This window comes from Zingiber officinale, chromosome 7A (genome assembly GCF_018446385.1).
Source record: "Zingiber officinale cultivar Zhangliang chromosome 7A, Zo_v1.1, whole genome shotgun sequence".
NCBI classification, from domain to species: Eukaryota; Viridiplantae; Streptophyta; class Magnoliopsida; order Zingiberales; family Zingiberaceae; genus Zingiber; species Zingiber officinale.
Window position 1 is genome coordinate 124,529,211 of NC_055998.1, and position 24,938 is coordinate 124,554,148.

Below are 24,938 nucleotides of genomic sequence, written 5' to 3' on the forward strand. Positions count from 1 at the left end.
AACTCAACAGAAGCATTCAACTTAATTACTAGGCACCCGTAGCGCTTGGCCGACTTGACTCAGACTTGGCAACCCTCCGACTCAACTTCACTTTGGAGCACTAGGCCGACTCGGACTCGACGACTCGACTTCACTCAGGAGCACTCAGCTGACTTAGACTCAACCATACAAAATAGCCCAGCTCTATCTTGGACAACTCAGTTCGGACTCGACCATCTTAGCTCGAACTTGGACAGCTCAACTCGGCCAAGTCATTCCGACAACCTAGCTTTCCAAGTAACTTTTTCTTTCCTACTTGACAATCTGAGATTATCAACTTAATCACTTAACAAATAAGTTAAATTTAAATTTTGAATATATTTTAATTCAATAACTCTCCCTGTAACCTCAACAAATTTAAATTGAATGTCATCAAAGATCCATATCTAGAGTGACTATTTTCTTACCTTATCGAGATCGATATGAATCTTCTTTCATTAAAATTAGTGAATTGAAATTGAAAATCACTGAGATTTCATAATTCAAAGACAAGAGTAAAGAAAATGATTTATCTATTTATATAGTTTAGAAAATAATAATAATTAAATCATAGTTAATAAAATAATTAATTAAATAATCTCAACCGTTAAATAAAATATAAAAAATCTAATAATCGAAATTGCAGGTTAACCGATGACTCCAAATATTAGAATCATGGGTCATAATTGTAATAGGTTTGAACCTATTTTAATCTGGTCAACAGATAATTATCCCATTGACTCAATTATAAATTCGGGTCAAATCCGATTCAATCCCATCCCATCCCGTGATCAGGCCTTGGTAGATGCTAGCAAGTGATATATGTGGCATGCGTGGAAAAGAGCTACCCATGGAACATGTCCAATGAACGAAGTGGTAAATGTGTATGAAAAATGTTTTCACTATCGATAAATACAAAGTGACCCTATCATATTGTATACAATTGTCTATGTCTAAATAAACCCAACAACTCTAGGAATATTCCCTTTATTCGTTATAAGAATCAAACAGTATCAAAAGTAAATAATAACCACTCTCTTGTTTTTAAAAGATAATTAACTGTATTAGCATGTGTATTATATGAATGTGTGTGACTATTTAATTATTAATTTTTGGTCTTTTGTTATAAATTCAATCGTCAACGCTGAGCGCTTTGGCAACGGGAGATCATCTCGATCAGCTCCATCTCCGCTTGGCCGTCGTCCTCCCAGCACAGTTCGGCCGCCACGCCCATCTCCTCCCACGCCAAGCCCTCGCCGACTCCGAGCGGGAACTCGGAGAGGAACCCGCCAGCGTCACCTTCTCCCACCTTCATCTCCGGCTCGTCCAGCTCCTCCTCGCCGCCGTCGTCGAACAGAAGGCCTGTCAAGTCACTGAAGTCGTCAGCGACAGAGGAGTAGTCGTTTCCAGCGAAATCTCCGGCGCTCGCTTTGGAGTTCTCGTCCGTGGCCGGTGGTGCGGCGCCGTCCATCATCAAGCCTTGGATGTAGGTCTGGAGGAGGACGCCGGAGTTGGGGTTGTTCTTGTTCCTGATGGCCCGGCGTCGACACCGCGGGGCGATGTGCCTGCGCTTGGTGGCGTTCCAATGGTTCTTGATGGAGTTCTCCGTCCGGCCGGGGAGCCTCTTCGCGATCTCTGCCCATTTGTTGCCGACCTCCGAATGCGCCTCGATCAGAATCTTGTCCTCCTCCTCGCTCCACGTCTCCTTCTGCACTGCGTCTCAAAGGACTCACGAAAGAAAGAAAGAAAAACTAAAATACAATCGACGACGACGACGACCGAAACCTTGATATTTGGCCTGAGATGGTTGTTCCATCTCTCCCTGCATTGCTTTCCAATTCTTCCATGCATCACTTTCGCAATCTGAGACCACTTCCTCAATCCATGCTTCTCCACCAGACCGATCAACAATCTGCAAAAACAGAGTAAATGAGTACACCAAAACAGAAATAAAAAAAGAGTAGGAAACAGAGATTACCTGTCCTCTTCAGCTGTCCATTGCCCTTTCTTCCCCCTGCTTTTCTTCTGCGTCTTGCCGCCATTTCTCTTCGCAGACTTATTCTTCATCAGCACGTCGACGACTTCCATTTGAGGCTTATTGTTGACGACGGTGGAGAGCTCATCGAAAGCCATCGGGACCTGCTGCAGCGCCGGCCCCATCCCGCCGATCGATCTCTCTGTCAAATAATACGGCAGCTGGATGCCCTCGAATGGCACTCTGCTCTCCATTTCACTAAACGGGAATGGGCCGTCGAAGCCGTTCAATATCTCATCCAACGGGCCGATGAACTGCAGGAAATCTTGGTGCTGGAAGAGGTCGTCCCCCATGTCCACCTTGAAGCTTCCAAACTCCATGGCAGGGGAGAGAGATGTTCGAAAAGATTGGGGTGCCATAATTTGGTATATATGTTCTGAAACATACAGCATTATGTACACATGCATGCATGAATTAATATGTTTTAAACTATGGAAGTTACTCTTAAGACGATGCAATTAATTAGTGGTGGTGTGAATAGTAAGAAATGTATAGTTGTGGAGAATTAAGTGCAGCCTTAATTGCAGATCCCTCAGTTACTGGATGTTTGGAAGGGTATCAGTTGCTTTTAATGGACCCCTGAAGACGAGAAACTGAAGAACATGTGGCTAGCTATTTGATTAATTGGATTAATTATTACTTCTTTTGCTTGTAGTTAGAACTTGTTACGTTGTTAGTGGTTAACAATCAAACGGAATAGAAATTGAACAAATCAATTTTTTTTTAAAAAAATAACTGAACCATTGAATTTCCCATAAAAATTGAATAAATAATCAAATTTTTTCATCATTCAGTCGAGTCCTGTTAAATATTTTGAGTCACAGTTATAAAATATAAAATTTTGAATTAACTGGATTGAATTGACTTTGAATTTAGATCAGTTCGATATTTTGCTCAATCTTACTTGTCCTTGATTGACTCCTTTCATTAACTTTAATTTGTTTGTGAAATATATAGATAAGTGGGTGTTGTTATCGAGTGAGCGAAATGGACTAATTTGATTACATTATATCATTATGACATTTTTAGTCTGTAAGAATTTAGATCAAGAAAGTAGCTTTCTAAACAACATAGAAGCAAAAAAACTTAAATGGTCATATTTACACAACATAAGAGCATGTGAATATCATTAGTGAAAGAGTTATGTTTTGATATAAGCAACATGAAAGCAATGAAAACTTAATTAAAATTGTCCAATAAATATCACTTAGTACTTAAGACTTTGATAGAGTGAATAGACGATAATAATTTTAGAATAGGAATTGTGCTATGTGATTCATCACTAAGAACATGTTACTATGATTTAGCTCATTGTCTCCTTGGGCACAGTGCAAGTTGATGATTGAGCAAAATTTAATGAACAAATTAGAGGGAAGGCCGTCTCTAGAATTAATCGAATCCAAGGCTTACATAGGTACATCATTAAAAAAATTGAGAGAATTTATAATTAACCCCTTGCATATCCATAAAATAGAAAATATTAGAGAGTAGTTTTGATAATTAACAAAATATTGAAGGGTACATTAAAAACTGGTTAAATATTGATGGTCATTTTAAAATTTGCCCTTAGTGCTCATCCGTCATCCGTGGGCGGGTTTGGGCTTTAAGCGCCACAGACCAACCACAACCAGTCGGGGGCTCTAGTCCAGAACCTTCCCGGCTTCCTCCGCCCATTTCCAGTTCCACTCGCTGCCTTCTTTCACTCCGGCGACGAAACTCCCTAACCCTAGCTTTTCTCTCATCCCTCCGATGCGACCTTTCTCATCCCTTGCTGCCCTACGCCTCCAGGCCCTCCCGCCGGCATCCGCCTTCCTCCGTAGAGTCCCCTCACGCGCAGCAGTCGCCCTCTCCTCCTCTTTCTCCCGCGATACCTCCCGTAAGCCCGCCCCAGATAAGAACCTCCTCAAGGCCAGGGACACCGTTAAGGACATCCCCTCTACCTCCTCCACGCTCGATTCCAACGACGAGCGTCGCCACCACCTCCTCCCCTCCCAGGCCGTCGGCCTTGTGGCCGCCGCCCAGGCTAACTTCATGCGTGTCATCGTGGAGTCTGTTGGGGGAACCCCCGAGAACCCTGGCTTCTTCGGGGACGATCCGCGGATTGGGCGGGAGCTGCTCTGCGTCGTCAGGGCTCTGCTTAAAAAGATTAAGAGGCGGGTGCTCGTTGGTGACGAGGTGCTTGTCGGTTCCGTGGACTGGGTGGACAGCAGGGGAATGATCGAGGACGTGTTTCAGCGGAACTCAGAGATTTTAGATCCGCCGCTGGCCAATGTTGATCACCTATTGGTGCTTTTCTCGATGGATCAGCCAAAGCCTGAGCCCTTCACGCTAACTCGGTTCTTGGTTGAAGCAGAATCCACTGGATTGCCGCTCACGTTAGCCATGAATAAATTGGAGCTCGTTGACGACGAGGTTTGAGTGCAGCTAGCTTTGTTCAATGTTTGTTTTGATTTATTTTTTTTTATTAACTGATCATCACATTTAGATTGTTTGTTTATGTGTTCACACTTCCATTTTAATAAATACTCAATCAGTCTGTCAAATTCACTGTTTATGGCCGAGGTTTATGCATTTCTATAGTCTATTGGTCTGTGCAAAGTAGCGCTGCTTAACAACAGAACTAGCTTCTTGGTTCAATGCGTGTCCACTGATTCTTAGAATACTAGCATGATTATTTTCAGAGTTAGCACTGAAACACACACATGAAAAACTGATGTGAAACAAATCCATGAAGCGAGTACAACATGGCCATATTTAGTAGCCATGTGGTAATTTGTTGCACATTCTAGCTGGAGAGAACTTATAGTAGCACTTTCTCTATTAAAATGGACCTCTTTATCTAGTATTTTATAATAAAAAATTGTCGGTCTTCCTGAGAAGAACAAGATCCATCACTATAAGTAGACTTAACAATGAGCATATTGCAAGATGGTTTATAATTTCTCCATCATCAAGGTGATCTGTGGAAAAGAATATCACGGATTTTCAATAGATTTTATGAATGGTTTGGGCATTGATAAAGAGGTTGTGCTGGATTTGGTAGATGCATTTGCAGACAAATGTGCCTTGTTCCATGGATATGTTGACTAGATATTGTAATGAAGACAGGAAGGATAATTGAATATTAGATGCTATTGAACATATTATATAACCATGATTACCTTTGTAGAAACATCCATCTTAAAGCTGAAATATGCTTTGCACAAGAAATCAGTTGAAAATTGGCATCATGGTTGCCACATTTGCATTCTAGATCTTAGGATCTTACAATCCTATAATGCAAATAGCCTAATCAAATTCTCAAGTACGATCTTCTTACAATCCTATAATGCAAATAGCCTAATCAAATTCTCAAGTACGATCTTAATTGTGCTTGGATTTCATGAACCTAGGATCCCATCCTTGGTAATATCTTGATCCACAGAATCATTTATCCCATAACTTGATAAACCTTTTTAACTTACTGAGTAGAAAAAGTTTTGATCTTTATCATCAAGTTCATCAAATTTAGATAAATGAAAAATATTTTATGATATTGAAACCACACATTATAGTTAAATTTAAAAAAGTGCGAAACAGCTATATTCTACTTGAACAATGTACTTTGTGATATTCAGGTGATACATTCTAAATTTTGTATTTCAACATAATTTTTTTTAAAAAAGGTTAGATTGTAGGATCTTACTCTTTCCAAAATGTACGTCACTAAGTCTTACCCAAGACCCTTCGCTTTCTGTTGATTATATTTTATTTTTATTTAAATTTGAAGATGAATTGTCATCCTTGAATGCAATATAATTGTATTATTTGTTACAGTCATAATAAATGATCTTTAGATTTAGTCAATAATGGCTTTTCACATATGATGCAGGCTTTATCCGCCTGGAAAGAAAGGTTACATGGATGGGGCTACAAACCTTTATTTTGCAGTGTTGATCAGAAATCTGGATTGGCTGCTCTTGAGGACATATTGAAGGGACAAACAACTGTAATTGTTGGTCCAAGTGGTGTTGGGAAGTCCAGTCTTATCAACTCCTTGAGGCTTACTTCGGGAATTTCTGATGAAGATGAAATAAAGAAATTACTTGAGCATGTGGGTATTTTTTTCTTATTACTTATCATTCTTGCATATATTGTTTTTTGTGGTTGCTTCAAAATTGTTATGAATGACTCTTGCATGTTATTTCTTTTGTATATTTCATGATGTGTAGACCTTGTTTGTCAAACAGGAAGGATATATGATAATATTGTGGTCTTGGTAGATTTATGTGAATCTTGTCGCTTGGTAGATTCTTGGTGGTGGAATACTCGGTGAGTCAAAGGGACATGCACCACTAAGTAAAGAATCTTGGTGGTGGAATGAGAAAGTACAAGAGAAAGTAAAAGAAAAACGAATAGCTTATAAGGAATTATATACTTGTAAGAACGATGAAAACTTAAAAAAATATACAATAGCCAAGAAAGAAGCTAAGAAAGTAGTAAATGAAGCAAAAAATGAAACTTTTGAATGGTTATATCAAAAATTAGATACAAAAGAAGGGGAAAGAGATATTTATAGAATAGCTAAAGTGAGAGAAAGGAAAACAAGAGATCTTAGTCAAATAAAATGTATTAAAGATGAATGTAATAGGGTATTAGTAAATGATGGAGAAATAAAAGAGCGGTGGAAGAGGTATTTTCATCAACTTTTTAATGAAGGTTTAGGTGACCAACTTAACTTAGGTAATTTAATTAGGTCAAATGAGCATAGAAATTTTAATTTTTATCGTAGAATTTAAACTTCAGAAGTAAAACAAACTTTAAATGAGATGCACAATGGGACCAGATGATATTCCGATAGAGGTATGGAAGTGCTTAGGGAAACAAGGTATTGAATGACTTACAAAATTATTTAACATGATATTGAAAAAAAAAAATGCCTGATCAATGGAGGATAAGTACTCTAGTTCCCTTATATAAGAACAAGGGAAACTTACAAAATTGTGAAAACTATAGGGGTATTAAACTAATGAGTCATACTATGAAACTTTGGGAAAAAGTAATAGAAAAAAGATTAAGGAAGAAGAGCACAGTGACAGAAAATCAATTTGGGTTCATGCCTGGCAGGTCGACAATAGAAGCTATACATCTCCTTAGACAATTAATTGAAAAATATCGGGAGCAAAAACAAGATCTACACATGGTATTCATTGACTTAGAAAAATCTTATGATAGAGTCCCAAGAGAAATTATATGGAGAATTTTAGAAAAGAGAGGTGTTAGCGTAATATATATTGAACTAATTAAGGATATGTATGAGGATGTAACGACCAGAGTAAAGACTTCAGGCGGAGTAACTGAAGCATTTCCAATAAAGATAGGGTTACATCAAGGATCAGCCCTAAGTCCCTATCTTTTTACACTAATTATGGACGAACTCACTGCCCACATTCAAGACACAGTACTGTGTGCAGATGATATTATTTTGGTAGATGAGACACGTGAAGGAGTAAATGCTAAGCTAGAATCTTGGAGGGAAACACTAGAAGGGAAAGGTTTTAAGCTTAGTAGATTAAAGACAGAATATATGGAATTTAAATTTAGCAATATTAGAAGTAATGAAACAATTGTTAAGATAGGAGAGAACGAGTTGCCCGGAACCGAGAGATTTAAATATTTAGAATCATTTTTACAAAATGATGGAGGGATTGAGAGAGACGTCTTACATAGAATACAAGCAGGATGGGTGAAATGGAGGGGAGTGTCGGGTGTTTTATGTGATCGTAAAGTACCTTTTAAGCTTAAAGGTAAGTTCTATAAAACCGCTGTTAGACCTGCTATGTTATATGGAGCTGAATGTTGGACTATGACTCGAGCACATGAGCATAAGATGAGAGTGGCAGAGATGAGGATGTTAAGGTGGATATGTGAACATACGAAGATGGACAAAATAAGGAATGAGAGCATTAGAGAGAAAGTCGGAGTTGCATCTATTGAGGACAAACTTCGAGAGACACGTTTAAGATGGTACAGACATGTTAGGCGATGTGAAACTATGATAAACATGCATATCAAACGAGGAAGAGAAAGAGGAAGACCAAAAAAGACTTGGTTAGCAACAATAAAACAGGATAAAATTTATTTAAATATAGATGATGATATAATAGGAGATAGAGTTCAATGGCATAAAAGGATTCATGCAGCCGACTGCACCTAGTGGGAAAATGCTTGGTTGTTGTTGTTGTTGTCGCTTGGTAGATTTATGTGGCCGTTTCATATTTGAGTGTGCTTGTCATTAACTTTCACTCATTCATGTAAACAGATCAATTAATTAGAGTGTTATTACATGTAACTAATAATCAATTATTCTATAGTTCATAAATGATCTGATAGAGAACTTTACATAATTTTTCAGTATGAAAGAAGTAAGTGGCTGGGAGAACAACGTGTTGGCAATGTGTCTAAAGGTGGCAAAGGAAAGCACACTACAAGACATGTTTCTTTGCTCCCGCTTTCTGGTGGAGGCTACCTTGCTGACACTCCTGGTTTTAACCAGCCTAGTCTGATGAAAGTTACAAAGAGATCTCTTGCAGATACATTTCCAGAGGTTCTGTTTGAATATGGAATGTTGTCATGATGCTCTCTGCTGTTATTTTGGTTGATATTCATCATTATTTTGATGTATTCAGATCAGAACGATGCACAAAGCTAGCGACCCCCTTAAATGTGCATTTAGCGACTGTTTACACCTTGGTGAACCTGGATGCATTATCAAGGCAGACTGGGAAAGATATCCATATTATTTGCAATTACTTGATGAGATCAGAATCAGAGAGGAATTCCAATTACGAACAATAGGAACAAAGAGAGAAGGCGAAGTGAGGTAAGGATTGTAGAGAAAAAAAGGTTGGTCTGTACATCCGAGTTTATTCTAACACAACTTTTGTAGCTCCATTGTTAGTCGGATATTTGCTTTTTATTTACTAAATGAAGTCTAGCTAAGCATCAAGTTAGATAGTTATATTATGGTTTTAAAACCTGTGCCATTATATTCATGCATGAATATAAAGTTTGTTGCCCCAGAAGTATTATAAAAGGGATAAATTCCATGTCTGAACGACTTTAATATCGTAGTTGCATTTAACACTCGAGTAAAATGAAATAAGTTGACAAGTTTTGCAGGTACAAGGTGCGTGAAATGGGTGTCAAGCAAGCAGAACCTCTTTTGGAACTTAAAAAACATAGGAGGGTATCAAGGAAGAGGCTGAACCAGTCTATTCTTGATGATATTGATGATCTTGAAGATCTAGAGGACTACTGGTCAGAGGAAAGTGCTAAGTGAGGTTGGATATCAGACATAACTCTCTAAGATGGAAGCTATTACATTGTTTTGTTATGTATATATACTGAACGGCCAGGTATGAACACTACCTCCTATTATGACCTCATAGGAATAGGCTAATGTGCTTATTAGTTGTAGTACATGTTAGCCGATTCCAGATAATGAGATAAAAGTTTGCTACTCCTATTGCTCTCGACAACAACTCACTAGTATTTTCTTTTTACATGGCTCAGTATGCTTGCCAACATAATGGAATAAAAAACTGACTACCTGCCATGAAGGCACCCAACTATTTCTATTAATATGTTCCTACAACCATATCAACCAAACAAACAATATCTATGCACAAAAACTTAAGATGATAAAATTATTCGTTGACCATGAGTGCAAATAGCTACTAAACATGTGTTCTTACAGTCAACTGAGCTCTGAGCAGGGGTGGCATCGGCCGGTTTTATCCTATTACGGTTTTATTTTTTCGGTTTCGGTTTTAAAGATTTTTGATTCAAAATCAAACTGTGTGGTTCGATTTTTATTGTAATACGGTCCGATTTATATGGTCGGTTATATATGATTTATATAATGAATTAAATTGATTTTGTGCTACTACAAATATTAGTTTAGAGACAAGAAAAAATATTAATTTATTAAAATAATTATTAATTTAAAATAATACTAAAATTTTGTTATCCGATAACAATAAGTAAATATAAATATATAATTTGATTATGTTATTATATTATAAATGATTAGAAATTAATTCATTTGTATGATCCAATATCCATAAAAATAATGTTTTAAGTATAATACGGTTGGTTAGGTTTTTTCGGTTTTTTGGGAGTCAAAATCGAAAATTGAATCGAATAATCGAATTTTAAAAAACTTAAATCGAAACTGACCGAAACATCGAAAAAATCGAACAAAAAAATAGAAATTTTTTTGGTTCGGTCGACTTTTCCAGTTTGAATCAAATTATGCCCATCCCTAGCTCTGAGTGTATATACCCAATTACCAGCTTATCTATAGATGGTGTGCATCTTAAGCTCTTCTGCTTTTGTTTTTCTTTAATACATTGGTTTATGAAATAGAGTTAACTTTTGGAATCAAATTCCCAAGGAATGAAATAATAAAATAGAATAATGATATTACTTTGTTTGATTTCTTGGACATTAGCTTTAAACATCAATATCTCAAAACTTGACAAAAAAAAAAAAAAGGAGACAAGTTTACAAGCAACTATTATAATCAATATTTTAAATTTCATTTCCAATTGTTATTGTTTTTTTAAAATAGGCATTTCAGGTTGACATAATTTATCATGCATTTACTTGGGGGTTCATGAAATGAATGAATAAAGATAGGGTTCTTTATCTAAAATATAAATTCTACAAGGTTTTTTTTCATAAAATTTCCACATCGAAACGCTTTCTTAATTGACCGATAATGTTTTAAAAGTATCGAATGTTGATAGCCATTCTTTTATAAGTAATCATTAACAACTAGGAATAGTTTTTGGATTATACGATCGAAAATGAATCTTTTATAGAAAATCTTTAAAAAAATATCCTTGTCTACGCTACCAGTTAAAAGAAACAAACTATAATAATAATAATAATAATAAATATAATAAATTATATCGTCATATGTAAAACGAACGGACCAGAGACGTTTGTTTCTAGATGGGCCGGGCCGTTGCATGATTTGATTAAGTTTTACCCGCGGCAGATGATAGCAAACTATGCAAGGCGATCTCAGCAGTCAACGCCCCTCTCTGCTTCTCTCACGCTTCGTTATAAACTCAAGGGCGGAAGTGAGGGGACGAGTTGGGACGAGATTTCACCGTCGTCGGCGGAAGCAATGGACCCAGATGCGGTAGCGAAGGCCTTCGTGGAGCACTACTACCGGACGTTCGACAGCAACAGGGCAGCGCTGGGGGGCCTTTACCAGGACGCCTCTATGCTCACCTTCGAGGGCGATAAGATCCAAGGCGCCGCGGCCATCGTCGCGAAGCTTACGTCTCTTCCCTTCCAGCAGTGCGCCCACGCCATCACAACCGTCGACTGCCAGCCATCCGGCCCTGCCGGTGGCATGCTCGTCTTCGTCAGCGGCTCCCTCCACGTCGGTGGCGAGTCGCACGCACTCAAATTTAGCCAGGTATATTTTCTGCGGGATTTCCTATTTGATCCGATTAAGATCTACTTGACTCCCTGGGTTTTGCACCTTTAATAATCGGCTAAATTTTAGGTCGTCGATTAGGGATCCAAATTTCCCTTATTATAATTTATAACCTATTGTTCTTTTCTGCAATGATCAAGTATTTTGAATGATCTAAGTTTATGAGAGGATGTCGAATTTATGATTCCCCTACGTGTGCTACTATCTAATCTAATTGTAGTGCTAGTTGCTCTTATAAAATTTTCTTCTTTATTCTTTTGTGGCGTTAGGTCGGACTGGGATTATTGTTTCTTACTTCGTCTATCCTTCTGTTAGTTTTTGGTCTTTTAGATCAAATAAAAACGTCTGGAGTTTTCTGGATTGCTATTGTTTCTTAATAAATGGCTACCCAAATTAACTTTGCTGTCATCAGTGAAAGGCATCTCATCATGTTTAGGAACCATCTATGATCAACACACAACTATAGAACAAAATTGCACTGTTCTTAATTCAGAGGCAGGAAATTTGCAAATTTTGCAACTTACATCAATTTGCTGCCTAATTACCCTTCTATATCACTTATTTCCATGTTTTCTTGATCATAGACTCTGACTTTATAATTTGCACCATTAACGTTTGGAAATAGTTGAAGTAGCACTTGTTCTGGAAAACATTATATTGTTTTGAAATGTTCACTCTATTGTTACAGATTTGGGGAAATGATTAATTCAAGTCCAACTTTCTAAAACCTTAGTGTCTAATTGAAGTCGCACTTATTCTGGAACATTATATTGTCTTGAACTGTTCGCTCTATTGCTACAGATTTGGGGGAATGATTAATTTAATTCCCACTTTTTAAAACATTATATTGTCTTGGATTGCACTTCACATCTGCTTTTGTACATTGGTCAACTGTCAATAATTAGATAATTTGCCTGAAATTAATAAGGCAATATAGCAAAATGTAGCTATGATATATTTTTTCTTCTATCCTTGACAATTCTCTGACCATGCATCAGTCCAATTTATCATCAAACCTTTACTTGTTATTATTTAGCATCAGCAACTATTCTTCATGATGTATACACATTTGTATCTGAGACTCCTTTTACAAATGTCTCTCTTATTAATGCTTCCAGTTCATATTTTGAAACTAGTTGCTTTGTGCATCTGGGTTTTCCATTTGACCACAGAATGTTAAACCGCAGAAAAAACATTTGAAATTTTATTACATTATCAAAGTATAGAGATGATTTGGCTGTGTTTATGATCAATTTTTAATTTTCAAGAAATATATGTTTGTTTGTAACTGCTTTGGTTCTTCAGGACATAAAAGGTCTTGGCTTCTTGCCCGAACTGTTTATCTTAGCCAATTTTAACTTCATTTAATACATAAATATTCAATACATATCATATATGAAAATCTTTTTGAGGGAAGGAATTACCTTAGCTGAAACACTGTTATTTAACAAAAACAGAATGCATCTTTAGTCTCCTAAATGAGCAGTTGATCATCAATGTTGTAACAATTCGGAAATGGTGATTGTTGTATCAAAAACAAGCAAAATCTATCCCAAAAATTCTTGGATGCCTCATACAATATGAATTAGATTTCTTTAGTCTTTCTTATTAGGCAAATGGATAGCAAGATAGATGAACTGCTGGAGTTGATTGATAGATAAAGGGGTGAAAGGAGTTTAGTTTGATTTTAATATTTTTGTACATGTTTGCTTGATGATGGATGGATGTATAACTCAAACAAATTTTACCTATTCCTAATTCCAAATGCTAACCATACTATTTTTTCAGCATTGAGATGTTTCACTCTATGTGATGCAGCACAAGCAGAGATTGAGGGGGTGGTTTGGAAGTAAAGGGATTCTAGAAACTTAGGTATTACACCTAAGGGTTTTTAGGCATCACACCAGGGAGATTGTATAAAGAAATGTAGAAATTTAGGTATCACACTTAAGGGTTCCTAGGCATCACACCGTAGGGAGATTGTATTACACAACCAAAGAGAACTCTCAAAACTTTGATATCTATTCATATTCCAGCATTACGGCAGTACACATATTTATACTAGGACTCACAAAGAACTCAAGCAACATAAATGCTAGTAGATAATTCATTAAAAACACAAAAGACTTCTAAAGACACATACGAAACTTAAAAGACTCAAACTTAAAAGATTCATAAATATGCTATAATTATCCAAGTATGGGAAATTAAAGCATATTGGAATTGTTGGTTATTTAATGTTGACTTTTGACTTCAACCCTTAGAAATTGATGAATTTTATGTCATTTCCCAAGTAGGTTTATCATCTTCCAAGACATGCTAAATTAATAGCTGAGTTTTAGAATCTTTATTTATGTGCTTATAGGGTTTTAATGGAGTTTGGCACTTGTCTCCATCTAACTCTCTTTGGGTGAGAAAAACTTGTCTTTGGCAAGTTAAAAGCATGGAATTTTTTATAAAGGTCACATTCAAAAAGGGTCGTGTCCTCCATTTGATAAGATACTTTTGATAACCGTACCCTTTTTCAGACACAATTTGATGATCAATTACATCTTTAATGTCATCTTTCATTGTTTGAATTGATGGCAAATGAGCCTTTGAAATCTGTCACCTTTCGAACCTTCTCTGTTATATCTCCAACGACATACAACAACAATCAAGCCTTATCCCACTAGGTGGGGTCGGTTATATGGATTCTTTTACGCCATTGAGTTCTATCTCTTATTATATCATCTATACTTAAATAAATTTTATATTTTTTTATTTTTGCTAATCAAGTCTTTTTTGGTCTTCCTTGTTTGATATACATGTTTGCCATAGTTTCACATTGCCTAACTGGAGCATTTATTGGTCGTCTAAGTACATGCTCGTACTATCTTAAATGTGTCTCTTAGAGTTATCCCTCAATAGATATAGCTCCAACTTTCTCTCTAATGTTCTCATTTCTTATTTTGTCCATTTTTGTATGTCCACGCGTCCATCTTAACATCCTCATCTCTGCAACTCTCATCTTCTGCTCATGTGCTCGAGTCATGACCCAGCATTCAGCTTCATATAAAATAGCAGGTCTAATTGCGGTTTTGTAAAATTTTCTTTTAAGTTTTAGAGGTACTTTACAATCACATAAAACACCCGACGCTTTCCTCCATTTCAATTATCCTGCTTGTATTCTATGTAAAACATCTCTCTCAATTCCTCCATCATTTGACAAAAATGATCCTAAATATCTAAAGCTCTCAGTTTCGGGCAACTCGTCATCGCCTATCTTAACAATTGTCTTATTATGTCTAATATTGCTAAATTTAAATTTCATATATTCTGTGTTTGTTCTACCAAGTCTAAAACTTTTCCCTTCTAGTGTTTCCCGTCAAGATTCTAATTTAGCATTTACTCTTTCACGTGTTTCATCTATCAAAACAATATCATCTGCAAACAACATGTACTACAGGACCGTGTCTTGAATGTGTACAGCGAGTTCACCCATAATTAGTGTAAAAAAATAGGGACTCAAAGTTGATCCTTGATGTAACCCTATCTTTATTGGAAATACTTTAGTTACTCCGCCTGAAGTCTTTACTTTAGTTGTTACATTCTCGTACATATCCTTAATTAGTTCAATATATGTTACGCTAACACTTTTCTTTTTTAGAATTCTCCATATAATTTTTCTTGGATTCTATCATAAGTTTTTTCTAAATCAATGAATATCATGTGTAGATCTTGTTTTTGCTCTCAATATTTTTCAATTAATTGTCTAAGAAGATGTCTAGCTTCTATTGTCACATTCTAGGCATGAACCCAAATTGATTTTCTGTCATCGTGGTATTTTTTCTTAATCTTTTTTCTATTATTTTTTCCAAAAGTTTCATAGTATGACTCAGTTTAATACTCTTATAGTTTACACAATTTTGTATGTCTCCCTCCTTATATAAGAGAACTAGAGTACTTATCTTCCATTGATTAGACGTTTTTTCCATTTTCAATATCATGTTAAATAATTTTGTAAGTCATTCAATATCTTATTTTCCTAAACACTTCCATATGTCTATCGGAATATCATCTGATCCAACGACTTTTCCGTTATGCATCACATTTAAAGCTTGTTCGAAATTTGAATTTTACAATAAAAAGTTAAATTTCTATACTCAATTGGCCTTCTTAAATTATTTAAGTTAAGTTGGTCATTTGAACCTTCATTAAAAATTGATAAAAATACCTCTTTCACCGCTCTTTTATTTCTCCATCCTTTACTAGTACCCTATTACATTAATCTTTAATACATTTTATTTGGATAAGATCTCTTGTCTTCCTTTCTCTCACTTTAGTTATTCTATAAATGTCTTTTCCTTCTTTTGTATCCAATTTTTGATATAATCGTTCAAAAGTTTCATTCTATAAATGTCTTTCCCATCTTTCCCTTCTTTTGTATATTGTTTTAAATTTCCTCGTTCTTAGAAATATATAATTCCTTATAAGCTATTCGTTTTTTTCCTTCACTTCTCTTGTACTTTCTTATTCCACCGCCAAGATTTCTTACTTAATAGTGCATGTCTCTTTGACTCACCGAGTACACTGTTAGCTACTATTTTCAACTTTAATATTATCTTATCCCATGTCGTATTAGAATCATCATATATTTCACTTAATGCTTGTACTCCTACCTTCCTCATTTCTCGTTCCAAATCCATAACCCCATGTACCCTCTTATATTCCTCATTTTTCACTTCGGCATGCCCATTTAGATCATCTCTTATTAAAATTATTTTATTTGGTGGAATGTTTTGTAATATTTCATCTAAGTCGTCCCAAAATCTTGATTTGGTAGCTTCATCTAATCCTACTTGCGGTCATGGTAAAGTTGTTGTTTTGTGACTTAAAGGTCACGAGTTCAAATTCTAAAAATAGCCTCTTGCAAAAAACAGGGTAAGGCTGCGTACAATGAATCCTTCCCCGGGACCTCGTATGGCGGGAGTTTCATGCACCAGGTTGTCGTTTTTATCTAATCCTACTTGCGGTACATATATACTAATTATGTTCATAGTTTCTTTTACCACTATTTACCACTATTATCTTGAGGGTTATAATTCTATTCCATTTTCTAACTACTATTACGATTTATCCTTTAATTAACTATTTACAGCAATACTCACTTCATTTCTTGTTTTACTCTTTCCTGTTTATCATAACTTAAAACCCGAGTTCTTTATGAGTTTTGCATTCTTGCCTACCCATTTTGTCTCATTTACACACAAAATACTAATTCTTCTTCTAATCATCGTATCTACTACCTTCATTGATTTACTAGTGAGGGTTCCTATGTTCTATGTTCCAAATATTAGATTATTAATTTTCCTATCATATTTGTTCTTATTCAACCTTTGGTGTGAGAACTTTTGCATATTTAACACTACACCCAAGTTCTCATGGAGATGTAGCGGTCCTTGTCGATACGTTGTAGTTGGACCCTGCAATGCAAACACTTACATATTTAGCACTACACTCGAGTTTTGATGATGTAGCAGTCTTTGCCGAGACATTACAGTTGAACCCTGCAATGCGTTCCTTTCGGGGAACAACCAAGCATTAGTACAATAGTTTAATGAATCCCTTCATTGAATATTTGTCATAGTTTTAAGCGGGCAACCTAACGCAACCCTCCTTTATCTGCATGATTAGTTCGTTACGGGCAGAGTTATATCTCTAACAGGATCTTGGTTTATTTTTTGCTTCAAGAAATCCTCTAGTCCACTCAGAAAAAGGTTGATGTTATTGAGGTGTTAGAAACCCTTCTTGAATCATGTTGTTTGCTTGAGATGTTTCTCCATGCTCTCCTTGGACTTGATCGCCTTTAGATTGAGAAATCATAGCTTTAACACCATTTAGTCGAATTTGCATGCCATCAAGTTGCTCCATCACGCAAATAAGTATCTCATCAAGTTGATTATCAGCCAATTTTCCTCTAAAGCTGCTCCTAGATCTTGTAGACATATTAAAGCTCTAAGGCTCTGATACTAAAATGATGTAGCACAAACGGACATTGAGGATTGGGTGTTTTGGAAAGTAGAAATTTGGAATGAAGTGGTAAAGAGATTCTTAGGCATCACACCATAGGGAGATTGTATAAATAAATGTAGAAATTTAGGTATCACACGTAAAGGTTTCTAGGCATCACACCATAGGGAGTGTATCACACAACCAAAGAGAACTCTCAAACCTTTAATATCTATTCCATATTTCAGCATTACAATAATACACATATTTATGCTAGGACTCAAGCAACATAAATGCTAGTAGATAGACTCATTGAAAACAAAAGACTCATAAAGACCCATAGGAAACTTAAAAGACTCACACATAGGCAACTTATGCTACAAGCTACAATTTTCCAAGCATGGGAAATTAAAGCATATTTGAATGGTTGGTCATTTAATACAGACTTTTGACCCTTAGGAAAATATATACCCAAGTAGGTTTATCATCTTCCAAGACATACCGAATTAATAGTGGAGTTTTAGAATCTATATGTCTACGCTTATATACTTTTAATGGAGTTTGCCACATGTCTCCGTCACTATGTTTTTGTTATTGTCCTCTTCTGTGTGACTACCAAAGCTTGTTCTTCACATTTTTATTGATGGTAGGTTTAGACGTTTTTTTACATACTATGATAATCTGTTTGCATGTTTAGAATAGATGGTTAATTGTTGCATGCATGATCAGGGAGTTTTTTTTTTGTGGCCTTGATGGAGGGGAGCATTGGTGCAACGGTAAAGTTATTGCACTGTGATTGGTGGGTCACAAGTTTAAGTCACAGAAATAGCCTCTTGTAATACAAGTAAGACTGCATACAATAGATCCTATGTAGTCCGACCTTTCCCTGGGATCCTAGACTATCCTTTTTTGATTTTGATGAAGCATATTAAATAAGAGTATTAAGTGGAATTCAATAAAAATAAATTCGAAGAGTGATTTGGAAATAAAAATGTTAACCCTTCCATCCTTGAACTAGTAAGGGATGACAACGTCTTTTTGTTTGCCAACTTTTCCATCTGTCTTTATCTATTCCATCCTCTCAAGTAAAGAAGGAAGAGATAAAATTATATCTGCCTTTGATCCATCTACTCATTTTCTTTGTCCAAATAACACTGCCTCATTGTACATGACTAGAAGTAGCGGTTATTGTTTCATTGAATTTGAGGCTGAGCTAAATGTGAATGCTTCTCCAAATCCATGAAATTCTGAGCTCTATGGATGCTTCCCTTTGATGTGGTACTTCAATTTTACTGAAACTTTGGTTCAGTTGAAATTTCAATCCATGCAGAATATGTTTGATAATTTATTAATTTGGATATTATTAAGTCCAGTTGAATGTAAAGATATTTATTTATCAAATACATTCTATTTTCTGCAATTTTATGGCATTGTGTTTAGAAAATGAAAACGATTTTTTAGGTTTCATAAATCAATTATTGTGGTATATGGCTACAATTTCTGGAAGTATACATGAATTTCAACTTGTCTTGTACCTTATATGGTACTAATCTTGTTACATGGTAGAATGTGATGATTTATTACATCAATCATCTGCTGAATCATCTTCTAACATTCATGACGTGGCCTAATCTTGTTAATCATTCAAAGCATGATCCTTTTTTTAAACTTGGCTTCGGCTATAATATTTGAAAAGGGTAATTGGATTATTGAAATGCTTTTTCATAATGTTTTCTGATGCTGCATGTTATCTCTTGTCAATTTTATGAGTTAGACTTAAGCTATATGCTGTAAACTGTGCTGGCAAATAAGCTAATGGGGCACCTTTCAACTATATGAGAATCTACTTCGCATTGTTTATTTTCTTCCTCTCCATTGAATCTTTATTTATTATTTCTCCCCATTTTGCATTGTTTTCACTTTTCACCAACATTTTGATTATTATTTTTGTCGTTGTCATGTTTTACTTTCCTATAATAATAAAGCATGGGCATTCTTCTGCCTTTGGTTATCATGGTGAAGAATTTATTAGGCTCATGAATAGATTAAAATGCGAGGTTGATGATGCTAAAAGAAGACATTGGGTCATACCAGGAATTTCAACACATTAAATTAGACATTTGATTTACAATGTTGAAGATATTATTTAGAGGCAATTTGTTTACTACCTAAAATGTGGTGCCTGTGATAGTCTGTTGTTGCAAACGAACAGAATGGTGCCTGTAATAGTCTTTTTTGTTGTAAGTGACCAGAGTGGTGCCTTTGAGTGGATTCACTTGCTTGCAAATGAGCCTTAGTCGACTAAAAGTGTTTTGTTGACTCTGGGGCAATCACGTGTCAATAAGGTTTTAACATTAGTTCAATTTGATTTTTGATCATTGTCACTTTTCCTAAATCTTTGATCTTTGGACAGTCGGGAATATAAGAAGCTCAATTGACCAGTTCCTGATCTGCTAAATTGTTGATCACATGATCCACCAATCAGTCAAAGTACTCCAGTGCCTCATTTTTTGGATATAGCCGTATACTAATTCTTGTTTATTTTTTGTTGGTAAAAGTCTTGGTATGACTTTATTTCTTACTGTTGTTTTTTCACAAGGTGCTATTGATCTTCTATTTTGGTTCAGCGCATGGAATTTGTGATAGCCATATATTGACAGCAGTCCTATTACTCATGCAAGTTAATTGGTTTGTATTTTTGTTGCAGATGTTTCAGCTTATGCCAACGCCACAAGGAAGCTTCTATGTATTGAATGACATATTCCGTCTAAACTACGCCTGAGCAATCTTTTGCACATGGACTAGATGGCAGTAGCTGAGCGACTTGTATGGATTTGGGATTGAACAAATATTGATTGTCCACTTATGTTTAATTGCTTGTTCTGTAATATTGCTCTTTGGTCGTGTGGGGTTCAACCTCTTTAGGGTCTACAATGGTTTAGTCATGACCTTTATTTACCATGCATCTGTGTGTCTCTGCTTGTTAAGACGGATCATGTGCTATTTATTTGGAGGAGATTTTGCAGGTTCTTATTTGAATCTGGCAGATTTGGTTGCATAAAACAGTATTCTTGTTGATATGGTTTAAGAGAACATCATGCCATGGTTTGATGCCAATATCTGTCACTCTATAATCAATAACCATAGTCTATTTTGTTATTTATTCTTTGTTTGGTTTCATATTTTTTTTTTCCCTGACCTTTCTTGTAGTGATCTGGATAAGCCGATTCTGTTTGCCAGTTAAAGCTTTCTAGAACTAGTTGCTTGGTATCTGCATCAACAAGAAGCTGGTTTCGGGTGACTTTGGGTAAGCACTTTTGGAACTCGTTTCTGGATGATCTATCCAAAGTTTATGCTCGGTGAGACCGAAACCCTTGTCAGCACATAAGGTTGAAATAATTTACATAGGGCCTACTAAATCACCCTGCAATCTGTTCGTGGCAGAAAGAAATTAATCATTTTGTTCATTAGATACCAGCCTTTTAGTTATCTTGCCAGCACTTTTCAAGTCAATTCAAAATCCTTCAAAGTCGACTAGGAATAATAGCTAATCTTATATTTAAAGACTCGAAAAGGGGTTGACATTCATTTATTTTATTTGCTCTGCAGCTCTTAATTAACCCGTGTCTAGGACATACGCTCCCCACCGAGCTGAATCCATATACTATGTACCTCAAAGCACATAGGCCAAGTCAAATGGAGTTCTCTCGAATAGAAGTGAAAGTCAACTAGCTTGAATTGTTTGGGGCTTCAGCCTGGTTGGACGAGTTTAGTCCTTAAGTGGCTTGGGATTCAGCCGTTGAGTAAACTGATTAATAACAAGTGGAATGCTTAATTACTTCAAAAGTAGATGTTTTATTTAAATTTAAAAGCGTAATGCGCTGCTTAATTATTTGGAACCATTAACTCTGTCTGCTGATGAAATCCCAGATACTTCAACAGGGACCGAAGCGACCTATGGAGCAGCGTATCTGTTCCAAGGCTGTTCGAAGGGGCCAGCAGCTGTCCAAAGAGATGTCACCTCAAATTTGGTAGGACGCAGGAGACACGCACTGATTGAATGCATCACCCGCAACCACTGAGTGATGATGCATCTCACTTTGCAGCAGCAGCAGCTTGACGACGCCTGAATAAGACGGCCCTATCCATTGCCACCACCCACCAGTTGAATGACAGTGCTGTGCAGCGTCATAGTAATGTTTCTGTGAAAAAAATGATGACGACAATTAAAAAGGGTGGTATTGGGGAACGAGCTGTTGCATTGGATTGGAGGCCGTGCATGCTTATCAGTGCCGATGTGTACCAGCGCTGATCGGATCCGATAGGATCGGGAGAGGAGGCAAAGATCTGCTTCCTTGGCTACAACATGTCGGCCATTTCTTGCTGTCTTCTCGCAGCAGCCACTGCTTGGATTTTGCCTGGATTCGCATGTCCACCTCGCCCACCGCACCTCGCCGATGATGGAGCCTACTGCTCGCCTCGGATTTTGTTCAGACATAAAAGCGACAGTCTTGTAAGCCCGCACTTGTCTTTCTGTTTTTCAATTCAAAAGTTTATAATTTAAATAAAATAATTTTTTTACCGTATACTTTAAGTAGATGCATCTTTATCTAACTATAAAAAATCACTTATTTTAAGACGGGTACTAAGAAATTCATATAGCATGGAATGTACTTAAAAGATTACCATTATATTAGTTTTATCCTTTAGAAAGTGTCGATTCACATTTAGATTTTCATTACAATTCCACCAATTCAACTTAAAATTTAGATATCAAGTTCACCAATTAATTTCACTAGATCGATGGCACAAAGCTTCACTAAGACTTTGACCGATCTAAGCGCTAGGTTTAACAGTAGGTAGACAGTGGAAAATGTAGCTTTTCATTGCTTGAAACCCTCCTGAAACCTTAAAACGACAGTACGCATTTAGGATGAGGACAATCGGCACATGCATGCAGATCCAGATCCTGAATTGAATTCATGTACTAGAACATAATCTGTAGTCTCGCACCAACAATGAGGGACTGTAATCGATCATGAAAAGTGCAGGCATCTATCGAGCTACTGCCATGGGTATGGAAGAGCTTGGGAGGCCTCGCCGGACGACCCTGCTCCGCCCATCGCATTGAACACGCACTGGCACTGAAGGCCGGTCTCGGCCTCGCAAACGAACACATTGCCTTCTGGATCATCGAAACAAGAAAAGGCAACTGGTTGCGCCGAAGCATAGCTCGAAGGTCGAGCAGTGGCGTAGGCGAGATCGGAAACCAGAGGCCGGTGCACGGGTATCCTTCCGGCAGGCAGCAGTTGGCCGACGCCGATGCCTCCCGATCCCTGAGCTGCTGACAGAAGAGAGAGAGCACAGTCGGAGTCGAGGATTTGCTCAGGCGGCACTCCTCCGGCGAGAACCTTGCTGCTGCTACTGCCGCTGCCACTCTCTGCTGTCGACGTCGCCTTGAGCATGGCGTGGAATGTGGGCTGCGAGAAACGGCTGCTGTCATCTTGCAGAAAAGAGAACTGTTTTATGTTTTTGGTGCTCGATGAGGCAGAGAAGCATTGCTGGCTGTCGATCCCAGACCAGGTGCTGTGCCCTTGTGTTGGAGATGGGATCCCATGAGGAGGAGGAGGAGGGTACATCAAGAAGCTGCCTCCTGCGCACAGAATAGCTTATAGGTTACTGAAATCAGCTGAACCAGCAGCTAGCTAGCTAGCTAGCTAGCTGCATCCTGCACGAGCTCAGAGACCGAGTGTGTACGTACATTGTTCGAGATCATACCTTGAGTGTTTGGAAATAAGCTTCCAGGATTGATGGATTCGGGTTGAGGCTTCCTTCGGCGTCGATTGTGGCCGTCTAGGCGTTTTCGACAGCTACGTTTGACCTCGTCGAACTCCAACAGTTGGTGAAACCTGGACGGGATTATCGATATGTATGAAGAACAGCAACTAGAGCTCGATATGTATGATTTTGCAGGATGCCCTGTTCCATTACCTGCTGCACTGTTGGCAGAAGCGCTGCTCCTGGCCACCCACCATCACCATCGGCGTCTTGGAATGGACCTCGCAGACCTTGTGCCGCCGGTGATATTCACGGGAGTTGCTGAGGTCGGATTTGCACCCGTCGACTAAGCACGAGGCGCCGGCATTGCTTCCCGCACGGGCTCTCCTCGACGGAACGGCTGCCGCCGCCGCCGCGGTCGATGCGGGTACGGGGAGCCACCTCTCCGGCGGCCCGAACTCACCCAACCCACCCAGCCTCAGATCGACCGAGCAATCCACCAACCCGCCGCTCTGGCTCCCCAGGACAAAGCTCGGACCCGCCAAAGCGCCCACGTTGAGCTCCGCCCCCTGCTCCAGCTCCGCCATGTCCCAATACGGCACCTTGGAGCTGCTCCACTCCATCAAACGCTGAGCAAATGAGGGAAGCAATCCAACAAGCTCGCAAAAGGCTTCGCGCAGTTGAAGAATCCAGTAAAAGTCTCCACTCGGCAAGATGAAAGGGGGATACGGGAAGGCAACAGAGGCAGACAAAGCGAGGAGGCTTACGAGCAGAGGAGCTGCAGCAGTACCGGCTGGCGCTTGGCCTTCCCCATCACCACTACTCGATCTACTGACACCGGACTCAATTATTCAAGCATTGAATAGGAGGTTAAAAGAGAGGTGGAGTTAAGCTCGAGTACAGTGGGAGCACAGCTCCTGAACGAGACAGCATAGAACGCAGAGGTGCCCTATAAGTAGAGATGAGCCCCAGAGGAGACACACAAAAGGCTTTAGCCATAATTATTGCCAAAGTTACTGAGAGAAAGAGAGAGAGAACAGAGCAGCAAGCTGCAACTGTGGAAAAAGTCCAGCCAAAAGTGACAGGGTGTGGTTGCTATCCATTACAAGTTGCAAAAGGCGGGTCCCGCCGCCCAGCGGCCCCCTCACCCCTGCCCCACGAGTATGAGAGGGAGTAAATCACGGTGAATACGGGCCCGGCGATGACATGGCGGTCGAAGGTGTTTAGCACGGACAGATATTGATGTTATCGCAATTGCTGCCGCAGACCTTCGACCTCCCGACCCATGTTGCAAGAATACCATGTCATAACCGGTTGATCCCGCCCGTGGGGGCTGGTTGCTATCCATTACAAGCTCCAAGCTCTGTGTGTGAGAGAGAGAGAGGAAAAGAAAGAAGACGTTGAGAGAGGGGGTGTCACCGTGCTTCCACTCATCCTAACAGGCTGCTCTTGTCTCCCTCCTTACGCAAACACGTTGCAGAATCTCCATGTTTGCCCTCTGCAGATCTTCCTTCGCCATGTCCTCTTCTTAATCTTTAGGGTGCGTTTGGTTCGGGGTTATTCTTGATAACCTTGGTTATCCATCCAAGATTATCAACAAAAACCTTGTTTGGTTTAGGT

At 38.1% G+C, this 24,938-nt stretch overlaps 4 protein-coding genes across 5 annotated transcripts; 2 read left to right on the top strand and 2 right to left on the bottom strand.

Moving 5' to 3' along the window:
• Nucleotides 1–1,156: 1,156 nt before the first annotated feature.
• LOC121999695 (transcription factor MYB119-like) lies at nt 1,157–2,373 on the bottom strand. The gene is made up of 3 exons (XM_042554340.1): nt 1,997–2,373; nt 1,779–1,930; nt 1,157–1,731 (listed from the first exon to the last, which is right to left on the bottom strand). Exons 1-3 carry the CDS (start codon nt 2,371–2,373, stop codon nt 1,157–1,159), a joined length of 1,104 nt encoding a protein of 367 aa, XP_042410274.1.
• A 1,277-nt stretch (nt 2,374–3,650) lies between these two features.
• LOC122002370 (small ribosomal subunit biogenesis GTPase RsgA 1, mitochondrial-like) lies at nt 3,651–9,554 on the top strand. 2 transcript variants are annotated; one of them, XM_042557515.1, is made up of 5 exons: nt 3,651–4,465; nt 5,925–6,146; nt 8,448–8,639; nt 8,722–8,915; nt 9,215–9,554. In XM_042557515.1, the coding sequence occupies exons 1-5, from the start codon at nt 3,803–3,805 to the stop codon at nt 9,372–9,374; spliced, it is 1,431 nt and encodes a 476-aa protein (XP_042413449.1). In that variant the 5' UTR covers nt 3,651–3,802; the 3' UTR covers nt 9,375–9,554. The 2 variants fall into 2 exon arrangements, with proteins under 2 accessions (XP_042413449.1, XP_042413450.1); XM_042557516.1 differs by having other exon boundaries at nt 8,722–8,938; nt 9,215–9,351.
• A 1,514-nt stretch (nt 9,555–11,068) lies between these two features.
• On the top strand, nt 11,069–20,618 carry LOC122002373 (nuclear transport factor 2B-like). The gene is made up of 2 exons (XM_042557518.1): nt 11,069–11,528; nt 20,248–20,618. Exons 1-2 carry the CDS (start codon nt 11,100–11,102, stop codon nt 20,320–20,322), a joined length of 504 nt encoding a protein of 167 aa, XP_042413452.1. The 5' UTR covers nt 11,069–11,099; the 3' UTR covers nt 20,323–20,618.
• Nucleotides 20,619–22,303: 1,685 nt separating this feature from the next.
• LOC122002372 (squamosa promoter-binding-like protein 16) lies at nt 22,304–24,431 on the bottom strand. Its single transcript, XM_042557517.1, has 3 exons — nt 23,532–24,431; nt 23,319–23,449; nt 22,304–23,193 (listed from the first exon to the last, which is right to left on the bottom strand). The coding sequence occupies exons 1-3, from the start codon at nt 23,939–23,941 to the stop codon at nt 22,604–22,606; spliced, it is 1,131 nt and encodes a 376-aa protein (XP_042413451.1). The 5' UTR covers nt 23,942–24,431; the 3' UTR covers nt 22,304–22,603.
• Between the last annotated feature and the right edge of the window lie 507 nt (nt 24,432–24,938).